At 31.7% G+C, this 21,734-nt stretch overlaps 1 protein-coding gene and 2 long non-coding RNA genes across 3 annotated transcripts; all 3 read left to right on the top strand.

Moving 5' to 3' along the window:
- The first annotated feature begins 354 nt into the window (after positions 1–354).
- On the top strand, positions 355–6,953 carry LOC134267177 (von Willebrand factor A domain-containing protein 7-like). The gene is made up of 12 exons (XM_062749396.1): positions 355–725; positions 921–1,043; positions 1,270–1,443; positions 1,553–1,616; positions 1,919–2,016; positions 2,165–2,353; positions 2,535–2,726; positions 3,195–3,314; positions 5,569–5,727; positions 6,399–6,515; positions 6,626–6,780; positions 6,862–6,953. Exons 1-12 carry the CDS (start codon positions 476–478, stop codon positions 6,937–6,939), a joined length of 1,719 nt encoding a protein of 572 aa, XP_062605380.1. The 5' UTR covers positions 355–475; the 3' UTR covers positions 6,940–6,953.
- A 1,585-nt stretch (positions 6,954–8,538) lies between these two features.
- On the top strand, positions 8,539–11,852 carry LOC134267178 (uncharacterized). The gene is made up of 3 exons (XR_009992107.1): positions 8,539–8,732; positions 11,249–11,510; positions 11,736–11,852. It is a non-coding gene; the product is annotated as an uncharacterized LOC134267178 (long non-coding RNA).
- A 3,358-nt stretch (positions 11,853–15,210) lies between these two features.
- On the top strand, positions 15,211–17,047 carry LOC134267168 (uncharacterized). Its single transcript, XR_009992106.1, has 3 exons — positions 15,211–15,422; positions 16,550–16,825; positions 16,940–17,047. It is a non-coding gene; the product is annotated as an uncharacterized LOC134267168 (long non-coding RNA).
- Positions 17,048–21,734: the final 4,687 nt, after the last annotated feature.

Genomic DNA, 21,734 nt, shown 5'->3' with positions numbered 1-21,734 from the left:
ATTTAAAATATCATTGCTGTAAATTGTTTATGTGAATTTTTAAATTAACTGACTACATAAAAATAAATTCGAGAAGAAATTGATAAAACTCTTTTTCAAGAGAGAGAGAGAGAGAGAGAGAGAGAGAGAGAGAGAGAGAGAGAGAGAGAGAGAGAGAGACCATGTATCTGAAGTTGATAAACCGATGATTTTTGTTATTATGTAATAAAACAAAATAAAATTATGTGCTTCCAACAATTTGAAAAAAAAATACGTCCTTATTAACTTTTTCTTATCCTATCTACATTCTAAACTACAAAGCAGGAAACTACTGGAATGATAAAACTAAGGAATGGCGTTAAGCGATTAAACTTGGGATTTGTTTATTTAACAGTCAGGGGGTTGTGTCAATCTAGACCATAATGCACACGAACCCAGTGCAGTATGACAAGAGTTCTCTCTGTCTCTTAGTTCCATATTCAACACTGTTGTTGCAATGATCCTTTTGTCGTTCTATTCTTTGTACATCGTTGGCGTTAACGCATTTATTCCTAACGCCTTTACACCATATATCACTCCTAGTGATTACACTCATCAGGATCTTACGGAGCAGGGTATTTTGTTGGCGGTTGCAGAGTACTTTGAGAGTAAAGCCGCCCCTGGACAATCCGCACCACCACAACCTGGATCTCTGACGGGAATAGCAAATATAACAGCTCGGAAATTGTTTGACGCTTACTATGGGTGTAAGTATAGAATTTGGGAACTGCATGATAATTATGAAAGGTCTAGCTTTATACCTGAAGAACAATTCTTTTTCATTTCACTATGCAGTGTTTTAAGTAGTTAGTACTTCATAGTTCTACAATGATAACAAGTAATAAACTTATTTGTACATTTCAAAGTCGAGTTTTCCTGTCTGATTTCAATTTTTATTCAAGCTTATGTGCCAGAGAAGAAGTTTCAGTCCGCCATTGATGATATCGTCGATCACAACTCTCGCGTGGACCACGATCACTCACGAGAGGCTGCCTGGCATTTTAATGGCGAACAAATCAACCAAGGTGTTGTACTGTTTTCAGTTGTAGATGATTAATATGATTGCTTTTAATTGAAATTTCACGGATAGTTCAAATAAACAACAAAATATACAAACAAAATTTGGCGTTTGAATTTTATATCTTCTTGATGCAATTACCATAGCTATTCTTCATTATAAATGTTCAGTTGATAACATTTGAGCAAAATAAACAGTCAACTTATCTATAATAAATTTTCTTGTTTTATAAGGGAATAATATTTTATTAAACCTACGATCGTCAGCATTTGACGCCTTGAATGTCTCGCAACCAAATTATGCCACGGCCCGTAACATGATTGGACAGTACTTACATGTTCTTCAAGATTTTTATAGTAATACCAACTGGAAAAAAATCAACTCGTCGACTTACTACAGTGATTTAGGTATAGATAATCATAAAACTGTTTAACTTTATTCTGATTTAGCAATTAGAAGTTTGTGTATTAATATTCTGTGTTTGATTGGGTAACAACGCGTATTTCCCAACATCAGGCGTTCCTGGCAAATCACTGCTTCCTGTAGCAGCAGCATCTGAGGACACCTGTAAAAACTGTGGGTTTGTACACAATCAACCTCCTTTACTATACATAAACATGTAAAACAAGATAGCTGTGTTTCAAAGTGCTATGCTTAACCCAATGCTTTTTCTTTTATTGGAATATGTAATTCTTAGCATATGGCTGGTAATCAATTTAATTTTAAAACGCTATACCTTTTTAAAAAAACTGTCAATATTTTTTTTTCAAACATCTACAATAATATGTTGCTGAAGAGAGATTAAATGTAACAAAATTTATGTGAAGTAATATTAATATAAATCATAACTATTGCCGTCGTATCGCGCCTTTATCTTTACAGTGATGTACTTCCTTGTTTGTTTGATCCGCCCCTGTTGACCAATAACAACAAACTGACAAGCGGATACAGGAGTGGACAAGATATCGTTAAACCTTCAAGTATGTCATTGTCCACTTATAGTCTTGATTCATCCTTAATTGACATGTGCGGTCCATGTAGGTTGACATTTTATAATGTTAAGACGATATCAGCTAGTTTATATATGCACTCGATTAATATTTAAAATAAATTTCAAAATATTTTTAGAACCAACCACAAACACAACAGGAAAATGCAGTCATGGCGGGAAATTTGACACTAGTGCCACTATTGTTGCTGCTCTTGGCGGAATAAATAAAGAAACAAACACAGCGGCCTACTCACCTCTATCTGTAAATCACACAGCAGTTTCAAAACTTGCCATTCAACATACAAAATATTTCTTCACTGGCAAAAGTAAAATTAAACTTGGTTTGATATTTCCACTCCATAATTCTGATAAATTAAATTTAAAAAAAAGCATTATTATAATCACATATTGATTTTTTGTCTTTAATTCTTTCAATATAGAAGAAAATTTTGCTGTTAAATATTAAAACCTAATACACTTTACGTATTTTTCTAATTTTCAAAAAAGCTTATGGACTGAGGGCAGTGTTTGGGGATAATAAATTTGAAAGTCTTCTGCAACTTCACGCCGGAATATCTCTGTGTTTTGTCATTGATACCAGTGTTTCTACAGAAAGAGACGCGATCAAACAGGAAATCCAGAAACTGGTGGCCTCCGGAAGTAATCCCTATAACTATATACTGGTCTACACAAATCAAGGTAAGGGTCACAGGTAATAATTGAATGTTTTAAGAGTAGAAACAAAAATCATATAATTATGTTAAAGGTCAGAACTGATCTCAACGATTATAGTGACTTTGACCTTAAAATTAGAATGACGCTGAGTTTAGTTCCAGAAGCACCATGAAGTCTAAGACAAAAACATACATTACACTACTATAAACTTAAATTTGATGAACCACAATGCAAGATAAAAATGAAATGACATGATGTTCATTTTTTTGTATCTCTTGTAATGAGAAAATGTACTTGAAGGACGTTCTTTTACTCTTCTGTGAACATTCGATATGAAATGTTAAAAATGTGTAAGATTAAGTACATGTGGAATATCATAAGATATATTAGAAAAATTTGTGTGCACCTATTCAGACTTTAAAGTTAATATGACTTTTTAAATGAATAATGTATGTTAACATTGAATACTAGTGTATTTTTCCATATATTCAGGCCAAACAACGCCGACAGTTATCACAAAAACCAGCGGTACTGATATCGTATCTGCCTTCAGTTCTATTAGCATAGCGACCAACCATTCCTGTACTTACTCCGTATCAGGAACAGAAGCAGGTAAAGTAATCCTACCAAAACGGCGTGACGTACAATGAAGCGCATTGAAATTCTGAGTCATGTTCTGAATGTCAATTATATTATTATGACACGCATTTCTTCAGATGTTCATTTTTTTTCGTCGTAATGTTTTAGGACACCCCACTATCAACATGAGTTTCACTGAAATGGAGATTTTTTAAAGTTATAAAAGTGAGTTAGACAGTCCCCGCTTCTGTAAAACACGTACAATGAAGCGCATTGAAGTGGTAAAATTTTCTGTTTGGATGGAACGTTTGGAACTATCTTTAGACACGACCATTTCTTTAGAAATGAAAATTCCAAATTTTGTACCTGTAAACATATTTCGATATGAAATTGTTACATAAATGTGTAATACATGTGTTATAGTAACTCCAGTCAACATAATAAAATCATAATTATGTACAAATCCGGAATGCGTGTTTTACATAAGATATATATACAATGAAAAATTTGTGTGCACCTATTTCTTTAGACTCAAATTAAAATACCTGTAAAACAGGTATTCCATAAATATAACAGCCAATCAAATTTTTAAGCACGTGTTCGAAATATACATGTCTTATGTTAATAAACATGATAAAATCATAATTTTTAAATATGAAAATTCGTTCCACATGTTTTACAGAAGCGGGACTGTATTTTTTTGAAAATCTTCATTTCAGTGAAACTCATGTTGCTTGTCGCGGAAAGTGGGATGTCCTAAAACATTACGACGGATGTTTCTTTCTCGTTTCTAAAGGGATGGGCGTGTCATTATATTATAATTGACGTTCAAAACATGACTCAGAACATTTCATTCAAATGGAAAATTTTACCACTTCAATGCGCTTCATTGTAGCTTTTTCTTACTTAAAAATCTTCATTTCAGTGTAACGCATGTTGCTTGTCGCGGAAAGTGTATAGTGTCCTAAAACATTACGGCGAATATTCCTTTCTCTATTCTAAAGAAATGGGCGTGTCGTTATGTTATAATTGACGTTCAAAACATGACTCAGAACGTTTCGTCCAAATGGAAAATTTTACCACTTCAATGCGCTTCATTGTAATTCCAACGAATTTGTGTATAATTATGAATTTATCATGTTTATTGGAGTCACCATAACACAAGTATTAGTCGAACACGTGCTTATTCGATGTTTAAGTAGACCGTCAATTTGATTGGCTGTTATATTCATGGAATACCTGTTCTACAGGTATTCGAATGAACCATTTGACCGATTTCTCCTTTCTGAAGAAATAGGCGTGTCATTGTATGACAATCGTCGTTCTAAAGATAGCTCAAAACGTTCCAGTCAAACGGAAAATTTTACCACTTCAATGCGCTTCATTGTATATAGTCATAGACGTGCATATAATAAATGATGGATTTTAAAAAAAATCCTTGACTTAAACAATACTTATGTTCATGTCTTAGTTTGTAAAATATATGTTTTCATTATATTAGAACTGAAATAATGATGTACATTTATAGAAGTGATTGATCTAATGATCCACTAACAATACAACTCTGTGGACAGGGTATAAAACACGAACCCTCAGGAAGTTCAGAGTAGGGATCAGGTGCCTATGAAGAGTAAGCACCCCCTATTGACCGATCAAACACGAAGAGAACCGTTAGTATTGCTCTGGAAGAATAAATGTTACATAATCAAAATTTTGAATGAAAACAAGACATAATATTAGCAAAATCCAAAGATCGGATATGTTTTCTAACAAGATCATTACAATAACCAAGGACTTTATTAAATTCTGATTTCAAACGAAGTTGTTGAAACACCTGTTAAATTAACTTTTCTATGATTAGCCTGTCTTTGCTTAAAACTTCTAATCAAGAGGATGTTCTTTAGAGTTGAATAAGATGGGAGACGTTAACCCCATATGCAAGTGTTAGCAGAACATAAATACGAATATCTGGCGATGGAAAAACGCTTTTTATTCAGTTTAGTTGTCAGTTTGCCATTATCGTCTTAATTCAATTTAACATCCCAATATACGGACTCAATGACATCTTTTTTTCTTTATCTTACTGGGATATATCTTGTCGTCGTAAATGAATTTTGTTCATTAATAAAACATGTCAATATATTTGGATATCGAGTTGACGGTCACAATAAGAATTTTCCTTTATTGGTTAAAGTTTCTGTAAAATAGGTCGTCTAATAATGAAAAAAAAATATAATGAAAAAAATATTTATATTTACGATATCGTATATTTATTATTATTTTACAGCGGTTACAGCGGCTGAATATGGGTCTAAAGTTTATGTATTCAGTGACGCTACACCAAAAAACGATATAACTATAAGATACATTCAGGCCATGGCTACAGAGAAAGATTTACGGATATCATTTCTTCTTACCGGACAATGTAAGCAGAAACGGTCCACAGGTAAGTCAAGAATTGTTACCTTTTATGATGTTAATCAAAATGTAACTACCCGTTGAAAAATTAAATAGGTAAAAAATTGAAAACAGGAAAATTGACATTTTTGTGTAAATCGTTCATTTACAGTTAAAAGTCTATAGTCACAAACATTAACTTTTCCTTTTAAAGTTTTGGTAGGATTTCATGTTTAGAGAGATATTCATTTATAATTTTTAAAGATATTTTTTATTAAACGAAAGCTACCAATTTTAGGTGCGTATACTGTCATAGCGGTGTATCCTTCGCCTCATCAAAACCATAATTGATAATTTAATATGAATTGAAAATATGTAGTGGAAAGTAAAAGGTATCAAAACTATACTAGGGTTTTGCCAGTGCTGTCTGTTGGTGTTAGTAAACATAAACAATAGAGTGTCTAATCCCTTATTTAAAAACGCATCCTTTGAAAACATCTGAGGTGAAGTGTAAAGTACATTGTCAATAAAAGTGCCCTTGTTATTTAATACTTAGACAAACTTTTTCTTACATTTTTTGATTGATTCACTACGAACTGAAGACATGACTCTAATTTCTTTACGCTACAATGTATTGTTATTGATGGTTTGACAAACCTTTCGTTCGGCTTTAACCATAACACTGTGAACATACGTCTTTTATGCAAATGTTTATTTCAGACAAATGGTCTTTTCTTTTTAATGCCAAGAGAGAACAACAAAAACCATTACACTTCACACATCAGTTTCTGGTTCCGAAAGGGAGAAACTGGTTAAGGTCAACAAGTCCTAGAATAGGTGTGTGTTTTATTTTCTGAAATTTTGGAAGACATTAATACATGTTTTTATAATGTAAACAGGAAATTTTATTGACCAATCATCATTATGAAAATACTTTTTGTTGATAGGAAGCAAGGTTTTATTATCAGTGAGAGTTAATGACCCTGACGCTGTATCATCAGTGGACTCCGTCAGAATCGGCAATCTCAAACAGGCACTACGTAAACTTAAAAGAAGTCGCATGCCTGGAATTTATTCTACATTTATATCAGATTTTCCAAAAGTAAGCATATTTCAATCCAATTTCTTCTTTTAAAAATTCTATCTTACAATATTAATGACAAGCTTACTTTCTGGTTTACAGATCCAGGACACCGATGTCTACGTTAAGGGGACGACCAAAGATGGACTAATTTTTCAAAAGAAGTCACAGGAAATATAATTTATTTTTGTAAATTGTTTTTGCTATTCTGGGCAATTTTCCGTCTATCTAGATAATTTTTTCCTTTAATCTAGAAAATGACTAATGAATTTTGCTTGTATTTTGTGTATGACCACTTCTTGTTGTATGAAATTTTTTTTATTGTTCATGATGGTCCCTATCTATGAAAAAATTGTATTTCCCATTTATTTAGAAGTCCTTTTGCAGAAGATGGTTCTTTTTCACCATACAAACATTACTATGATTCAGGTTTTTAAAAGCCCCTTTCTTCACTTCAGGCCAAAATGTTAACTGCAGTGAAAAAGAAACTGCAGGGTCATTGTACACATATTGATTCCAAAAGTAAAATTTTAAAATGTGAATACTTTAAAGGTCAATAAACATTTAGAAATTTTGAAGTCACAAAATTTTACGGAAATTAAAAACATCAAAATGTAAAACTTTTCAATGCTTTATACATGTATAACCATTGTACTCAACTTATTAAAATCCAACCTTTTTGACAGCACAACTGCTTTTTCAATAAAATTAAAACGCGTAATTGACCTACCTTGTCGTTGTTAATACAAAAAATCATTTTTGTAAAAACATTTTGAATTACAAATACGAAATTGAAAATTAAAAAAATGCAGGGTTTCTAATTGACAATTTGTAGTTAGTTTTAGAGGTTCAAAAATCTATCTCTTGGATTCCCCTTGGAAACTTATTACGTCCGTTTGTAAGCAGACCTATTTTTGTATTCAATTGACATAATTTATTCAATAACATATATATCAAATTCTCTGCGTACGAAAAATTTCTAAACCTCCAATTCACTGACAATACGTTGATGAAATATTTGAAGATAACGAACAGTATTCAAGCTCAAAAGTCCATTTAACAATACAAAATAGAAGCAGAGCAAACACGGACCTCCAAAACAGCAGAGATGGGATCATGTGCCATGGAAAAATGAGCATCCCCTACCAAAAGGTCACATCCGCCGTGTGCTGTTTGTCATAATTGGGAAATAACAGAAAAATCCGTCGTCAAGTCAATGTGTTAAAAATGACTCACAATTTGTATGAAAAAAGGTCAGTCAACATTTGACTTAATGATAAATTGTATTTGCTGAAAAGGTCATTGTATCGACCATAGAACTTTTGAAATGATGACTTCAAACGAGACTGCTGATGATGCAAGGATATTGAAATCTTTATTAAAAACAACATTTTGCTAATTTTATGGTCGATAAAATAAATTTATCATCAAATGCAATCTATCTTTTTGCAGTATGATGATCGACATGTAAGAACCATTTCTTTTGCAGTGAAATGTATACGATTTCCCAACGGCGGATTCGACAAGTCGACATTGGATGCTTACTAATCCACATTATGATTCTTCTTATATTCATGACTGATCCATTTTTTCAATGGCAGTGTCTCTTGCCTAAAATTTAATAGCTCTCGGACGTAACCAAGATGTTTAAATTTGCAAAATCATTTTCTTTTGCAATCTTATAAGCGATGTTTATTACATAAGAATTTATTTACATCTGATTATTTCAACAAAATTTCTGTTAAAATGAGACATGTTTCTTCAAGGACCATATAATCAGATGTAAATATTCTTACACTGATAATTACTGGCGAAAGTCATACAGCATAACTTGTCGACATTTATCAAGAAAACTAATTTACATCTTACAAACGATACATGCCTGCAGTCATTAACGATTACCGTGTCATTATTCGTAAGAGAACAGTCCTGTGATTTCGTGATTTTCATTTTTTTGAAAAGTAAAAAGTAAGGTATGTACACAATTTGTAAATAAACTTTTTTCAGCTTTATCTATATAGGTAAATATTCATTAGTAGATAGGTGTATGGTTATGCCAATATCGTCATCTTGACAGAAAATTTATTATGACTCCATTTTTCTATTAATACTATTATTAAAATAACAATTATTTAAACACGGTTTTTAATTTGCAGCTATTCGAGGTTTTCGTATTGTTGCTACACGACTTTTTCTTGTGAGATGTTCTGTTTATAATCATGATAATGGCATATATGGAGATAACGAATATATTCAGGCTCAGAAGTCCATTCAAACAATACAAATCGGACGCTAAGCAAACGCACCTCTGAAACATCAGATTAAATCAGTGTATTAACCCTACGTTGTTTAAGACTTTACATTTTATTTCATTGTTTTAACTGCATTTGTGTTTGGAGCAGAGCAAACACGGACCTCCAAAAGATCAATACATGCCATATATCAATCCATATATGTCACACCCGCCGTGTGCTCCTTGTTATGATCGGGTAATAATGATAGAATCCGTAGGCATTTAAGTGTATAAGTAATGGACTTAGATATATTGAGTATGTTTTGAAAACGTACAAATCAGCATTTGACCCAGTGATAAATTGTATATGCTGGCAAGGTCATTGTATCGACCATAGAACTTATGAAATGATGACTTTAAATGAGCCTGCTGAAATTCTTGTTTCATCAACTTGTTTGAGAATATTTTACCTCGTTGTAGAAATTGTTCATACGTAGAGCATGATCTTGCGTATCTAATCAGCTGAGATATGTAAACTCCGTATGCAGGTGATTAAGGTATATTGCTGCCTAAGTAAGGGATGTTGACGATAGAAAAGTTAGAGGCATCACGTTTATCATAGAGCTTGGTTGTTATATTACCATTAACATCTTTTTCAAGTCAAATATCTAAATATAAAAGAGATATCGTAGACTCTGTGGTATCTTTTATCTCAAGCTCACCAGGATAGATCGTATTGAAATAAGAATGAAAATTACCATTGTTAATTGACAGTACGTCGTTGCGATCGGTTATAATATTTAGATGTCGAGTTGAAGGTTACAGCAAGTATTTTCTTCATTTCACGCATAAGATTTTGCACAAATTCTACCTCATATGAATAAACAGTTTCTAATTACGAAATCAAATCTTCAAAAACCAATATAATCCCCTCAAACCTCGACAATTTGACACCACAATGATTTTACAGTAAGTTATAAAATTTCTAAATGATGAATTTGAACAACATTATTGATATCCTTGTGTTATCAATTTCTTTGTCAGAAGTCTGCTTCGGTTAGCTCCTGTGCCGTTGCAGAACAGATTATTGTGCATCGAATTTATCTAGAGATATAATATAAAATCCATATGCAGGAAATAATGTATGCTACATTAATTAGCTCAAGTGTAGAAAGGAGAGGTGTGGATGGAAGAATTAATTTCGAGAAATCTGTTTTACTGATTTAAAATTGAATTCGTTTTAGTAACTTGGTTTATTAAATATTTTTGCCGTTTTCATAGATACACTGAAATATACCCAGAAGATCATAATAATTTATTGAATTTGAGATTCTTTGTGTTTTTTATTTATAATGAAAATTGCATATTTATTTTTAAATATTGATATTAGGATGCTATTCACTTTACTTTTCTGTTAAAATATATCAAGAACTATTTGTATAAGGTTATAAACATGATTTTTATGTCTCTTGTATAGATATATTTTTAAATTAAAAAATGTCGATATAATATTCAGATTACAGAAACAACAAAGAGATGATAAATCATGAAGATTTATTTGTTAATGTTTCATCGTAAAATGTGTATATATATGATATGAAAACTAAAATACTAATATGGAGCGGCCATCTTGAACTTTTCGAAGTAGACAACGCTTAATGGAAATTAGCCAGCCTAATAATCATTATATCCCTATTGTACACTTTCAGCAAATGCTCAAAAACGACTCATAAATTACAAGTTTTCAAGGCGTGACAGAAAAAATGCATTTTTTGTGTGCATATTTTATTTCAACTCATTAAGGAGCTAGAAAACTGGTTAAAGTGCAGAGAATGAATTCAAGAGAAAAAAAGTGTTCATAGAAAAGGTCTTCCAGAACAATCGCTTCGAAAAAGAAGTTAGTCAATATCATCACTTACACCTACATGTATAAGCTTCAAAAGAAACAGATTGCATATAATTGAACGTTGGGTGTATTATTAAATGATATCAAGAGATCGAGTTATGATAAAAAGGAAAATGTATCTGCTTATCAACAAACCGAATTCTTGCGTGGTGAATGGATGGTAAATTGATGACAGTCTTCATAAAATCAATATATAAACTGAATAGCAGTCTAATTGTTCATCTAAAATATCAATATCAGTGGGGTATGAGAATCTTTATTAAAAAGGTTCGACTGCTTCAACCCAAATCCTAACTCTATAATCATTTTATACATTATAATTTAATGACAACGATAGTTTTTCTTTTCAGATAAGAGAAGAAAGATGCTTTATTCAACATACCTGCCTATATTTGCTGTATATATTCTTTGCAATCTCGTTATGAATGTGAGCTCAGTCACAGAGGAGACAAGGGGTTCTATTGTACCTATTCGGTTGGAGGAGAAGAATGGCAAATTGGATCTTACACTGGATGTACGGCTAAATATAAAGGAAGAGAAGACTACCCCTTCTCCCGGACCAAACCTAGAGGGCATCAATCTTAAACTTCTCTGTACCTTTGTCAAACATTTGTAAGTAGCAGAAAACGATTTTGTTTGTAGCTCTATCTGATATAGAAACACACAGACACAATTTCACTCATAAAGCCTCATAAGTCTAAGGCGGTTGTAAAATTCTTTTGATATTTTTGAATAGATATATTTCTAAATTGTTGTTATTTGGTAAACGCAGATATATTCATGTTAAAGAATTATATACTTGTATTAAAATTCATTAGAAAATTAATTCTATTGCAGATGTCAAAACCAGTATGACAGCTGGGGAAAGAAAAGATAGGAAACCGTTTTTGTTGCCTTGAATGTTACTGTTGTTATTATGCAATCGTCTATATGCACCATTAAATATTAAGATTATGACTTTCGCATTAATAATACCTCACCAATGGGATGGATATTGACAGACTTTACCGCAACATACCATTCTAGAAACTCTGCCATAAGCTAAAATACTGCCCAGAGAAACAGATGTTTTTCTACATGTGTGTTTTTTAACACAAAACCTTCTCACAACATTTAAAAGAGTTTTAAGTGTCACTTCAGCATTTTTTCTATATTTTTCATTTTGGTTAATATCCAACGAAAGGTCTAAAAGGATTACATATGTAAAGTATGGAAGCCATAGTCCTTACTGTTCAAAAATAATTGCCGAGGTTAAAGTTATTTTAAAGCATGTAAATCTCTAAGGTCAAGGTCAAAAGGTCAAAGTTGTTGGTGTTCATTGGAAGGTCTTGTCACAAATAATACATATGTGAAGTATGAAAGTCCTAGTATTTACCCTTCAAAACTTAAGGCCGAAGTAAAAGTTTGGATTTTTTGTATGGTTGTGTGTCAAACTCCAAGGTCAGGTCAAAAGGTCAAATGTTTTTGTACCCAAAGAAAGGTCTTGTCACAACAAATATACATGTGAAAAATGAGAGTCATAGTTCCACTAAATGAAAGATTATGGACAAGATTAATGTTTTTTTTTCGGACAATCAGACAGAAGAGACAAGGAAAGACAAACAGATGGACGGACGGACACGACAAAAACTATTAAACCCCAAATCATCGATTACGGGGGCATAAGAAATCTAGATACGACAAAAATATAGATACGACATTTCTGTATGCTTGAGATGACCAGTTGCAAATTAAATAATAAAGGGTGTCTTTCAAGTTCAATATCGTAGTAATATGATAGGGCTTTTAAACATAAAAGCAGAAAAAGGAAGTAGTTTACACAATAAATATACATGTTGTTTCTTCTGATTCACTTTAACAGTGTATCAAACGTCAAAACCAATTCAACACATTTGCACTTAATTGTATTCAAATCCCTCAAACTTTATAAAAATTATAACCATCTGATGAGTCTAAATCAAGTTCAAAATTGGATTCTTCACTTGCAGAATACTAGACAGTGTTTGTTGCCTATCACAGGTTCTTTATGCTACCACTTGTGACGAAAAGAAAACCTAATTGTCCCAAAAGAATATCACTACTGGTCGATAAATGACTATTTCAGCAAGTATATTTCTTTCATTAAATCGAAAGCTGATTAAAGTTTTACATACTACTTGTAAACCGTAAATAATATAAGTATCTTAATTTATTAATCAAATACAAGTAAGATAAAAAGATAAGGTTTCAGTATTTGCACAGGTTATGACCTAAAACATTTTTCTCATTGATTTTGACCTGGGTTGAAAGTCATTTAATGACACCACCGCACATCAGTCTTCTATTGTCAGTCCCGCATCTGTTACAGAAAGATAGAAAGAAGCAAAAACATGACAATAAAGATGTTAGATGAAAATATTTCCTAAAACTTTTATCACATGATCTCGATTTAAAGATATTCATCGGTCATTATTTAAAAAAATGTTGTTTTTTTTCTGTTAGAGGCTACCGCCCTGAAAAAATCATCAATTATCATTGATAAAAATCTTTATAAAATCTTCATGAACCCTCGGGTTTGTCAATATATTCTTCATTTTGCTTTATGTCCAAAAATAATCATTGGGATACACTGCTTGAATAAAGTCTTTTCGAAATCTTTTTTTTCGTTTTTTGAGTTTATTGTTAGTTTTCGTTTGTGAATTAGAGAAAATAAGCTACAAAGGATAGTTCTTAATTTTTTTCTATTCCAATTCTAAATCGACAAAGAGAAACAATTCCAATTTAGAATTGAACGATCTTTGCCATTTATTCAAATGTCCTTACTTAAAACTCGACGTTTAGATATATCGACGACGTGTCAATTTACAGTGGTTATTTCCATTCATATGTCGATACGATATATCCTCGTGAGCAAGATATATAAGATATTACAGAGTCTGACAAATCTCTTTCATATTTAGATATTTTACTTGAAAAAGACGTTAATATTAATCTAACAACCAAGCTCTATGATAAACGTGATGATCTTAGCTTTTCTATCGTCAGCTTCCCTTAGAGTGAATGATCGACAATAGTACTAATGTTTGGTCTTAAGTTTCCCTTTGTGTCTTCAGGTAGATCATACTGATCTTGTATCTTGCTTACCAAGTCCATTACACCAGAGTAAGAATTTTGAAAACAAAAAAAGAAATCAAGTTTGTATCTTAATTGATAGTCACAGTATACAAACATATTAGTGTCTCTTGTTTGTGGCTATCTTTGAAACATAATGATTCCTATTAATTAAAGTTTCTCTCTCTTCTCTTTATTTTAAATTAGAAAAATAAAACAATAACTATTAATTATGTCTATAATAAGCATTGAATAAACATAAAAAAAAACATTATTTAAGATTTTAATTTAAAAACTGTAAAAATAATCTTAGTAACCTTGAATTAATTGTTCCAGATATAAAAATAAAAAAAAGAGATTTACATACAAATTGTAATTGAAGTGTAATTGAAAAGTAATGATAAGTGAAATTTCGGGTATATTGTTGTTATCTTTGTTCGTCCAAGGGCCACGGAACCCAATAAGTATATTATATTACAATTACCTGTAATTGAAAGATGGATCCATTACACAATACATCCAATTACTTTAAAAAAATGTAATGATTACAATGCATTACCATTACCCCTGGTCTGGATAATGACCATACTCAAATAAAAACCAAAATGTGTCTCAAAATAGCACAGTTCGACTAAAATCACATAACATTCATTCTATTCATTGTCAATAAAGAGTGTTTACTCCTTTGTGGCACCTGATCCCATCTCCAATGTTTCAGGGGCCCGTGTTTGCTCTGATTCTCATTTGTATTGTTTATTGGACTTTTGAGATTGAATATTGTTAGTTTTCTTCATATATTTCATGCTCCAAAAGCGGTCTACTGTTGTAAATTTAAGAAAGAAAGGCATGAAGTTAATGACATCATTCTAATTTAAATGCTCTTTAGTTAAATTTGTCTGGTCAAAGAAATATGATGTTTTGTGAGTGTAAGGGTGTGTGTGTGTGTGAGTGAGGGTATGTGTGTGTGTGTGTGTGTGTGAGAGAGAGAGAGAGAGAGAGAGAGAGAGAGAGAGAGAGAGAGAGAGAGAGAGAGAGAGAGAGAGAGAGAAAATCAACGATCTATGTTACATTTACATGAACGATTATTTTGACGTCACCCGTGTTTACATATGTAGTATAAATTACTTATGCACGTTTCCTATTAAATTTGCATGTAAAGTATGTTTTAATAGTATACATAAATTGTTTGTCAACAATCATTTTTTTCATTTATGTATGAAACTCCCACGATGTATTTGTACTATTAGAATGGTTAAAAGTGACTTTTTCTTGATTTTATAAAACATGGAGGGAATTGTTGAAACACATCATAACTAATTTGCATAACCACAACCTTTCTGCCTGGAGTCACTAACGATTATTATATGGCAGTTATAAAAAGATTCATGTCGATGCAGTTTTAATGTAAAAAATCAACAACTGTCCCGAAAGAAGGTATGTTTGACTATTATCTATGTATTCTATGAACTCATCATCTGTAAAGTAGAAAAAAAAATTTCATTATTTACTACGCAGTTAAACGTTTCTTTATCACTTCTACATATTAAAACCATATAAAGTTGTAGCGGCATGTTTAAGAAATTCAGAAAAATCATTTTTCAACTTGAAATTATCTTTTATAATGACTATACTGAAGATATATCATTTCAAAATCCTTATATCAATTACGAAAAATGATATAAAATAAAGAACAATCTTATTTAGATGTGCAAGATCAAAATTCCATCCAAAAGGTAATTTATTCAGAAAGGGTCACTAGTTCGCAGATTGTTTATGAAATATCGTTTAAAGTGTAATTAATTCAACTGCACGGAGTTCTATAAATAGTTTCACTATGGCATTTTTAACTCCTTTAAGTAAAGATGAAGGAATATTTATATCCCCGCTTGAAAAGTTGGAGGGTATATAGTGACCGGAATGTCCGTCCGTCTGTATGTTCGTCCGTCTGTTAAGCTTTAGGGCACCCATCTCTTATCCGCAAGTCCTCTTTTACCACTGATGAAATTTAATGAAATTTTAATTCACTGAATCTTTGTAACATAGTGCCATTGTGCACCTCCTATTTTACTTTTTGATCGGACACTTATCTGTGGTTTCCCAAAGCAAATCATGGAGACTGCATTCCTTTCTATAATATTGAAGGATATACATTTCTTTTCTGCGGTTCCTCCTTTACCATTGAATGAAAAATGATACTTTCAAAGATTATTGTTTACATTATACTTTTTAGCACCTCTTATTTTACTTTTTAATCTGTCACTTATTTCGGGTCTCCGAGAGAAAAACTTGGGCTTAATCATTATAACCATATGGGAGGCGGGGTTATGATATATTGAGATATATTTTATGATATATATTTTTTTAAAGTGCACTGATCTAATTTCGTCGGATTTCTTTTTTGCTATTCCATGCGGAGGATGGATTGTTTAATTTTTTTTAAACATCTTTTCCCTTTAACTGTTTTTTATTAACAAAAAGCTTATTTGTTTAACATAAATAATCATATTTGTAGACTAATACATCTATATCTAATTCATGTAAATTAATATTATATATTTCAGTTCTATCCAGATCAGAAACACGATGATGCTGAATTCCAAATACATTGCTATATTTGCAATAATCATTATAATAAATGAAAATATAGTCTTATCTGTTGGAACCGAGTCAATAACGAACTCAACAAATACGTCACAATCTCTCTTGGGAGACAGTATCTTGGGTCAAGCTCTGGACATCAATATAAATATTGAGACAAAGGTTAAAGAGCCTACAAACGCTCCTCTGGATTTAAGTAAAGTCAATCTTAAACTGCTTTGTACGATGATTAAAGATTTGTAAGTACATTTCTCTTTTTACATGTATATGTTCCACTTTCATTAAATATCTTTGATTTCTTGTACATGTATCTAGACTTTTTTTGGTTATCTTTGAATTGATTTTTTTTTCAGATGCCGAAACCAGTATGACAGTTGGGGTGGATGAACAAAACAATTTGGAATTATGTTACGTATTAAAAAAAAACAAACGAAAAAATAAATCAACTATCTCATTTAAAATGATAGACATGAGTTTCATATTGATAACTCGCCAAAAGGAGGCACATTGACATTCGAATTTGTAATACTGAAGAGCTTTAGCCAGAGGCTCAAATTAAAGTATGTTTATAACAACAGATGCTTCTTATTCCAGAGGTGTTGCGTTTTACCATCAATATTTATACTCCGTACCACTGAAAATTAATAGGATTGGGTTCGCCGTCTTGACTTCGTTTCTTTTATCATTTTGTTGTCAGATGAGTGCTGGTATTTATCGTTCAACTTATTATTGAGTGTTGTTCCACATTGCCTTGAGACAATAAGTGACATAACTAAAAACAAAATATGACGTTATCTTTTTCTTCTTCATGTTTAAATTGATTCTTTATATTTAAAGCTACATATAAAATGAATATGATGAAACTCATTCTCAGTACTTGTAGTCATAACATATGATACATTCAAGTGACCTTTAATTGAAGATACCACAGGCCACTGCAAAGAGTTTTGCTTTCATGGTAGAAGTATTCAAATGAATTCTTCATGTGAATATAAAATAAGATACTCGTAGGTAAATGTGCGAGTTCCATTTTTGTAAAAGGAAAAGCAGCTGTACATTATATACACTAATCACTTGCATATAGGGTGTATGTCTCTCAGTTAATTCGATATGCAAAAGTATTCTCCTTGTACGGAACAATTTTTAAAACAATGCAAGCTTTTGACAAACATGTTGATTAAACTAGGATAAAAAACAGTCTAGATTGAAGTCATTTTGCAAGTTTATTGTCGATACAATGACCTTATCAGCAATTACAACCTATCACTACACACTAAATTATGTATAGGATTTCCCGTTTTTCTCGATCATGACTAAGAACATACGGCGAATGTGACCAGTCAGCAGGGGATGCTTAGTCCTACATGGCACCTGATCCCACCTTTGATGATGAAGGTCCGTGTTTGCTCTGCTACTGATTTGTATAGTTTAAATGGATTTTGAGCTTGGATACCATTCTGAATTTCATTAAAAAGCTCGGACATTAATTTACTGTTGTGAATGATTAAAGACGAATTAGTGTTGATTTTAAAGTGGTTATATAATGTTTTCTAGTGCTCCCGAATTTCTACTTCAATCTTGTTAATGTTTTTTTTTTTCGAAAAGCGAGGCTTGGTAGAACATATACTATAATTAGGTTTTTTTAAATTGTAAGGTGGATATTTATGTACTTTTATATATGTATGGTAATACAAATTGAATTTGTTTATTATAAATATAAAGAAAAGTTCTAAATTCGCGTATGATTTTGAAGAATTTCCACTACAAAATGGATAACACGAGGACATGAAAGGCATAACAAACAAGAATCTTAGATCCTGATTAACAGATGTCAGATGTCACTCACTTGTTTACATTTGTTATGTATTATTTATTTACCTTTAAGGTAATCAGAAATTTGCACACAATACATATCTTAATTATACATGTTATACGACGAAACATTTTACTCACGACTAAATTCTCATTACATATAATGCTAAATATAATGTGTACCTCTCTGGAAAATTGTAAAGAATCCTTTTTAACCTCATATACCAACAGAGGAGTTGCAGAGTGTCTCGTGACAACTAATTTGCATAACCACAACCTCCCTGTCTGAAGTCATTATCTTTTATGATGTGGAAGTTCATGAAGAGAGGTCTGTTTTAGAATTACTAATTGTTAAATTACAAGGTATGTTTTTCATCTTTGTCTTCATTTAGACATAATCATCATATTGGATTTTGTGTTTACTTATAGCTTGTTGGTATTTTCATTAACTTAACTACATAATTAACATAGTAGACATGTTTCACGACTTTGTAATGTAAGTGTATGAAAAAGATAAGAATAATATGAATTATTTTTCCCTTTATCATAGCTAAATTTGTCTTTGAAAAGATTGTATTGACAATATAAAAAAAAGTTGTAACAATTTTAAATCTGCGTATAAAATATCCGGACTGAAAGCCTAGAGGTAAATTATTAAGCGAGGGACAAGGTCTATATATAATAGGATTTATGTTCGTAATTAATTTGTCTGCATGAATTTTGTACAGCAGTTTATTTGTGGCTACGTAGTATTTCTTTGCAAAGCAGGAATGGTTTTTTTTTTATAAAACAACATTTTAAGAATAAAAATTAATTGAATTTCAAGAGATGTAAATTGCGTATCCAATTTCAAAGCACCAATAAATTCAAAGTTATTCTTTCAATTTGAACGTGATTATGATTATGATCTTTTTAAATCTGTTATTCCAGAACTGTTTTTTCCACTATGGACCATTTATTTTGCTGTGTTACTATCTCCTTTTCCTTAAACGAAATATGTGGATATAACGACCAGTATTCGAGTTCTAAGTCCATTTTAAATAACTAAATAGAAGCAGAGCACACACGGACCTCCAAACTTCAGATGTGGGATCAGGTGCCATGGAGGAATGAGTGTCCCCTGCCGACCGGTCAGACCCACCGTGTTATTATTGTCCTGTTAAAAAACGGAAAAATCCGTGGACTACTAAATGGGTACATAATGGCCTAACAATAAGTATAAAAAAAAAGATTTAACTTATTGACAAATTGTATTTGTTGACAAGAGCATTGTTTCGACTATCGAACTTACGAAATGATGACTCTAAATGACACTGCTTATTCTTTCTTCATCAACTTGTTTGTCAAAAACTTACCTCGTTTTAGAAATTGTTCATATGTGGAACATGCTCTTTCGTATCGAATCAGCTGAGGGAGAAAAAAATCCGTATGCAGGTTACAAATATTTATTAGTGCATAAGTAGGGGAAATGGACGATTGGAAAGTTAAAGTAATTACGTTCATCATAAAGCTTTATTGTTAGATACTAGTAACTATTAACATCTTTTTCTAGTGTTATATCCAAATAAACGAGTATATTTCGTCCTAAATGTATCTTCTACATGTATATAGTGACTGACTTCATTGTTTTGGATGATATATTTGTATGGTAGATCATTTGTCTGTCTGTTCAGTATAAAGGGTTCACCGCTGGAATGACCAGTCAATGCGGGTACTTCCTCCACCTTATCCCATGTCTGTAATTTGTAGGGGTTTCTGTTTTATGCCCGTTTAATTGATTTGTATTGTTTTTATTTTTATCACTATTCCTTATCTTCACCCATTTTAATGAAAATGTATTCGTTTGCTATGAAAATTTATAGTATAATACATAAAACTGAACAAATTAGACTTGGAGACAATGTATCATTAAAATTGAGTAAATAAAATTCAATTCATAAAAGAGATAACAATATCACAATCTTTGAAGAACGCACATAGACCAGAACATTCTACAGAGCTGATGTATTTTTTCTTGGCACTGATTTTACATGTTTTAGTTTACTGTGTTAAAGTCATTTCACTTATAATCCAGCTTTTTAAATGGAAAATCCGTGTCCTAAACGTGTTTATTAAGATTTACAATGATGTTAATATTACCTTATATTAATAACAATGCTCCAAAATATAGAGTTGCACGTTACTTAAGCAATATACTCTGATTCTATGACTGTAACTTTAATGAATGCATACTGCCACCTTTTGAATAAATGATGTCTTTATATGGGTGGAAAAATATATAATGATAGGTAAAACAACATATAATCGATCATTCAATTAAATGAAAGAGCACGGTCCTTAAGATTGTACAAAACCAGTTTGAATTTTTTGATATCCCAGAAGGCAAGGAATATTGATTATTTTTCAATTAATTTGATATTTGTTTTAAATTCTAGTTCAAAAGACTATTTAAGAATCTACCCATATTATGCTCCTAAAAATCTAAAATAGAAAAATATGTGTATTTCAGTTCTTTTGAGATCAGAAACAACTGAATGATGGATTCCAAATACATCGCTTTATTTGCATTGTACATTGCAATAAATAATATCTATGGAATTGTGACACCAATACAAGGATCAAACAACAACAACAACAACAACAACAAATCAGTCAATACCGAGACAACAATGAATTCTACGAATACGTCAGATGCAGTCGTTGGAAAAAGTGGGTTGGATTTAGCTCTTGGCATTAAGCTTCATCTCAAGTCAAAGGCCCCTTCTGTTAACTTAAATATCACCAATCTGAAAACCCTTTGTACGATTATCAAGGATTTGTGAGTACATTTCTTTCTGTATTTTATCTTTTTGGTCTTTTTTTCTTATACTTGATTTTTACTTATAAGAGGACACACTTCGTAATGCATAATAGAAATCATCTGATTATCTTTTTACAGATGCCAAAACCAGTATGACAGTTGGGGGAAATAAGGAAAAACTTCGGAATTTTTGTCACAGGCGTCAATGTCTTAAGTCAAATAAAACAGTTACTAGTTTCTGATTGTGTGTTGTTGTTAGATTAGTGTCTTTATATATACTTGTGTTGCAATAGTCTTTATTAGTTATCCAGGTTCAATCAAGGGTGTACGGGGATTTACCCCGGGTTTTATTCCATACACCCTGAGGCCGTAGGCCGAAGGGTGTATGGAATACAACCCGGGGTAAATCCCCGTACACCCTTGATTGGACCTGGATAACGAATTTATTTCCTTTGTATCCATGAAAATGCTTTGTAAACATCAAAGTGTGTCTCAATCTATCGATTAGATAACTACGTACTACAATACATCGTGAC

This window comes from Saccostrea cucullata, unplaced genomic scaffold (genome assembly GCF_032062105.1).
Source record: "Saccostrea cucullata isolate Sc308-1 unplaced genomic scaffold, CSIRO_AGI_Scuc_v1 ctg1951, whole genome shotgun sequence".
Lineage (NCBI taxonomy): Eukaryota > Metazoa > Mollusca > Bivalvia > Ostreida > Ostreidae > Saccostrea > Saccostrea cuccullata.
Note: the sequence above shows the minus strand (reverse complement) of the source record. Positions and strands in the feature narration are given on the sequence as shown.

Bases quoted from the DNA above. Each gene is read 5' to 3' on its own strand.
- LOC134267177 (XM_062749396.1), top strand. From the start codon at position 476: ATGATCCTTTTGTCGTTCTATTCTTTGTACATCGTTGGCGTTAACGCA. The intron at 726-920 runs GTAAGTATAGAA...TTTTTATTCAAG, and splicing joins GTTTGACGCTTACTATGGGT to CTTATGTGCCAGAGAAGAAG. The intron at 2,354-2,534 runs GTAAAATTAAAC...TTTTCAAAAAAG, and splicing joins ATATTTCTTCACTGGCAAAA to CTTATGGACTGAGGGCAGTG.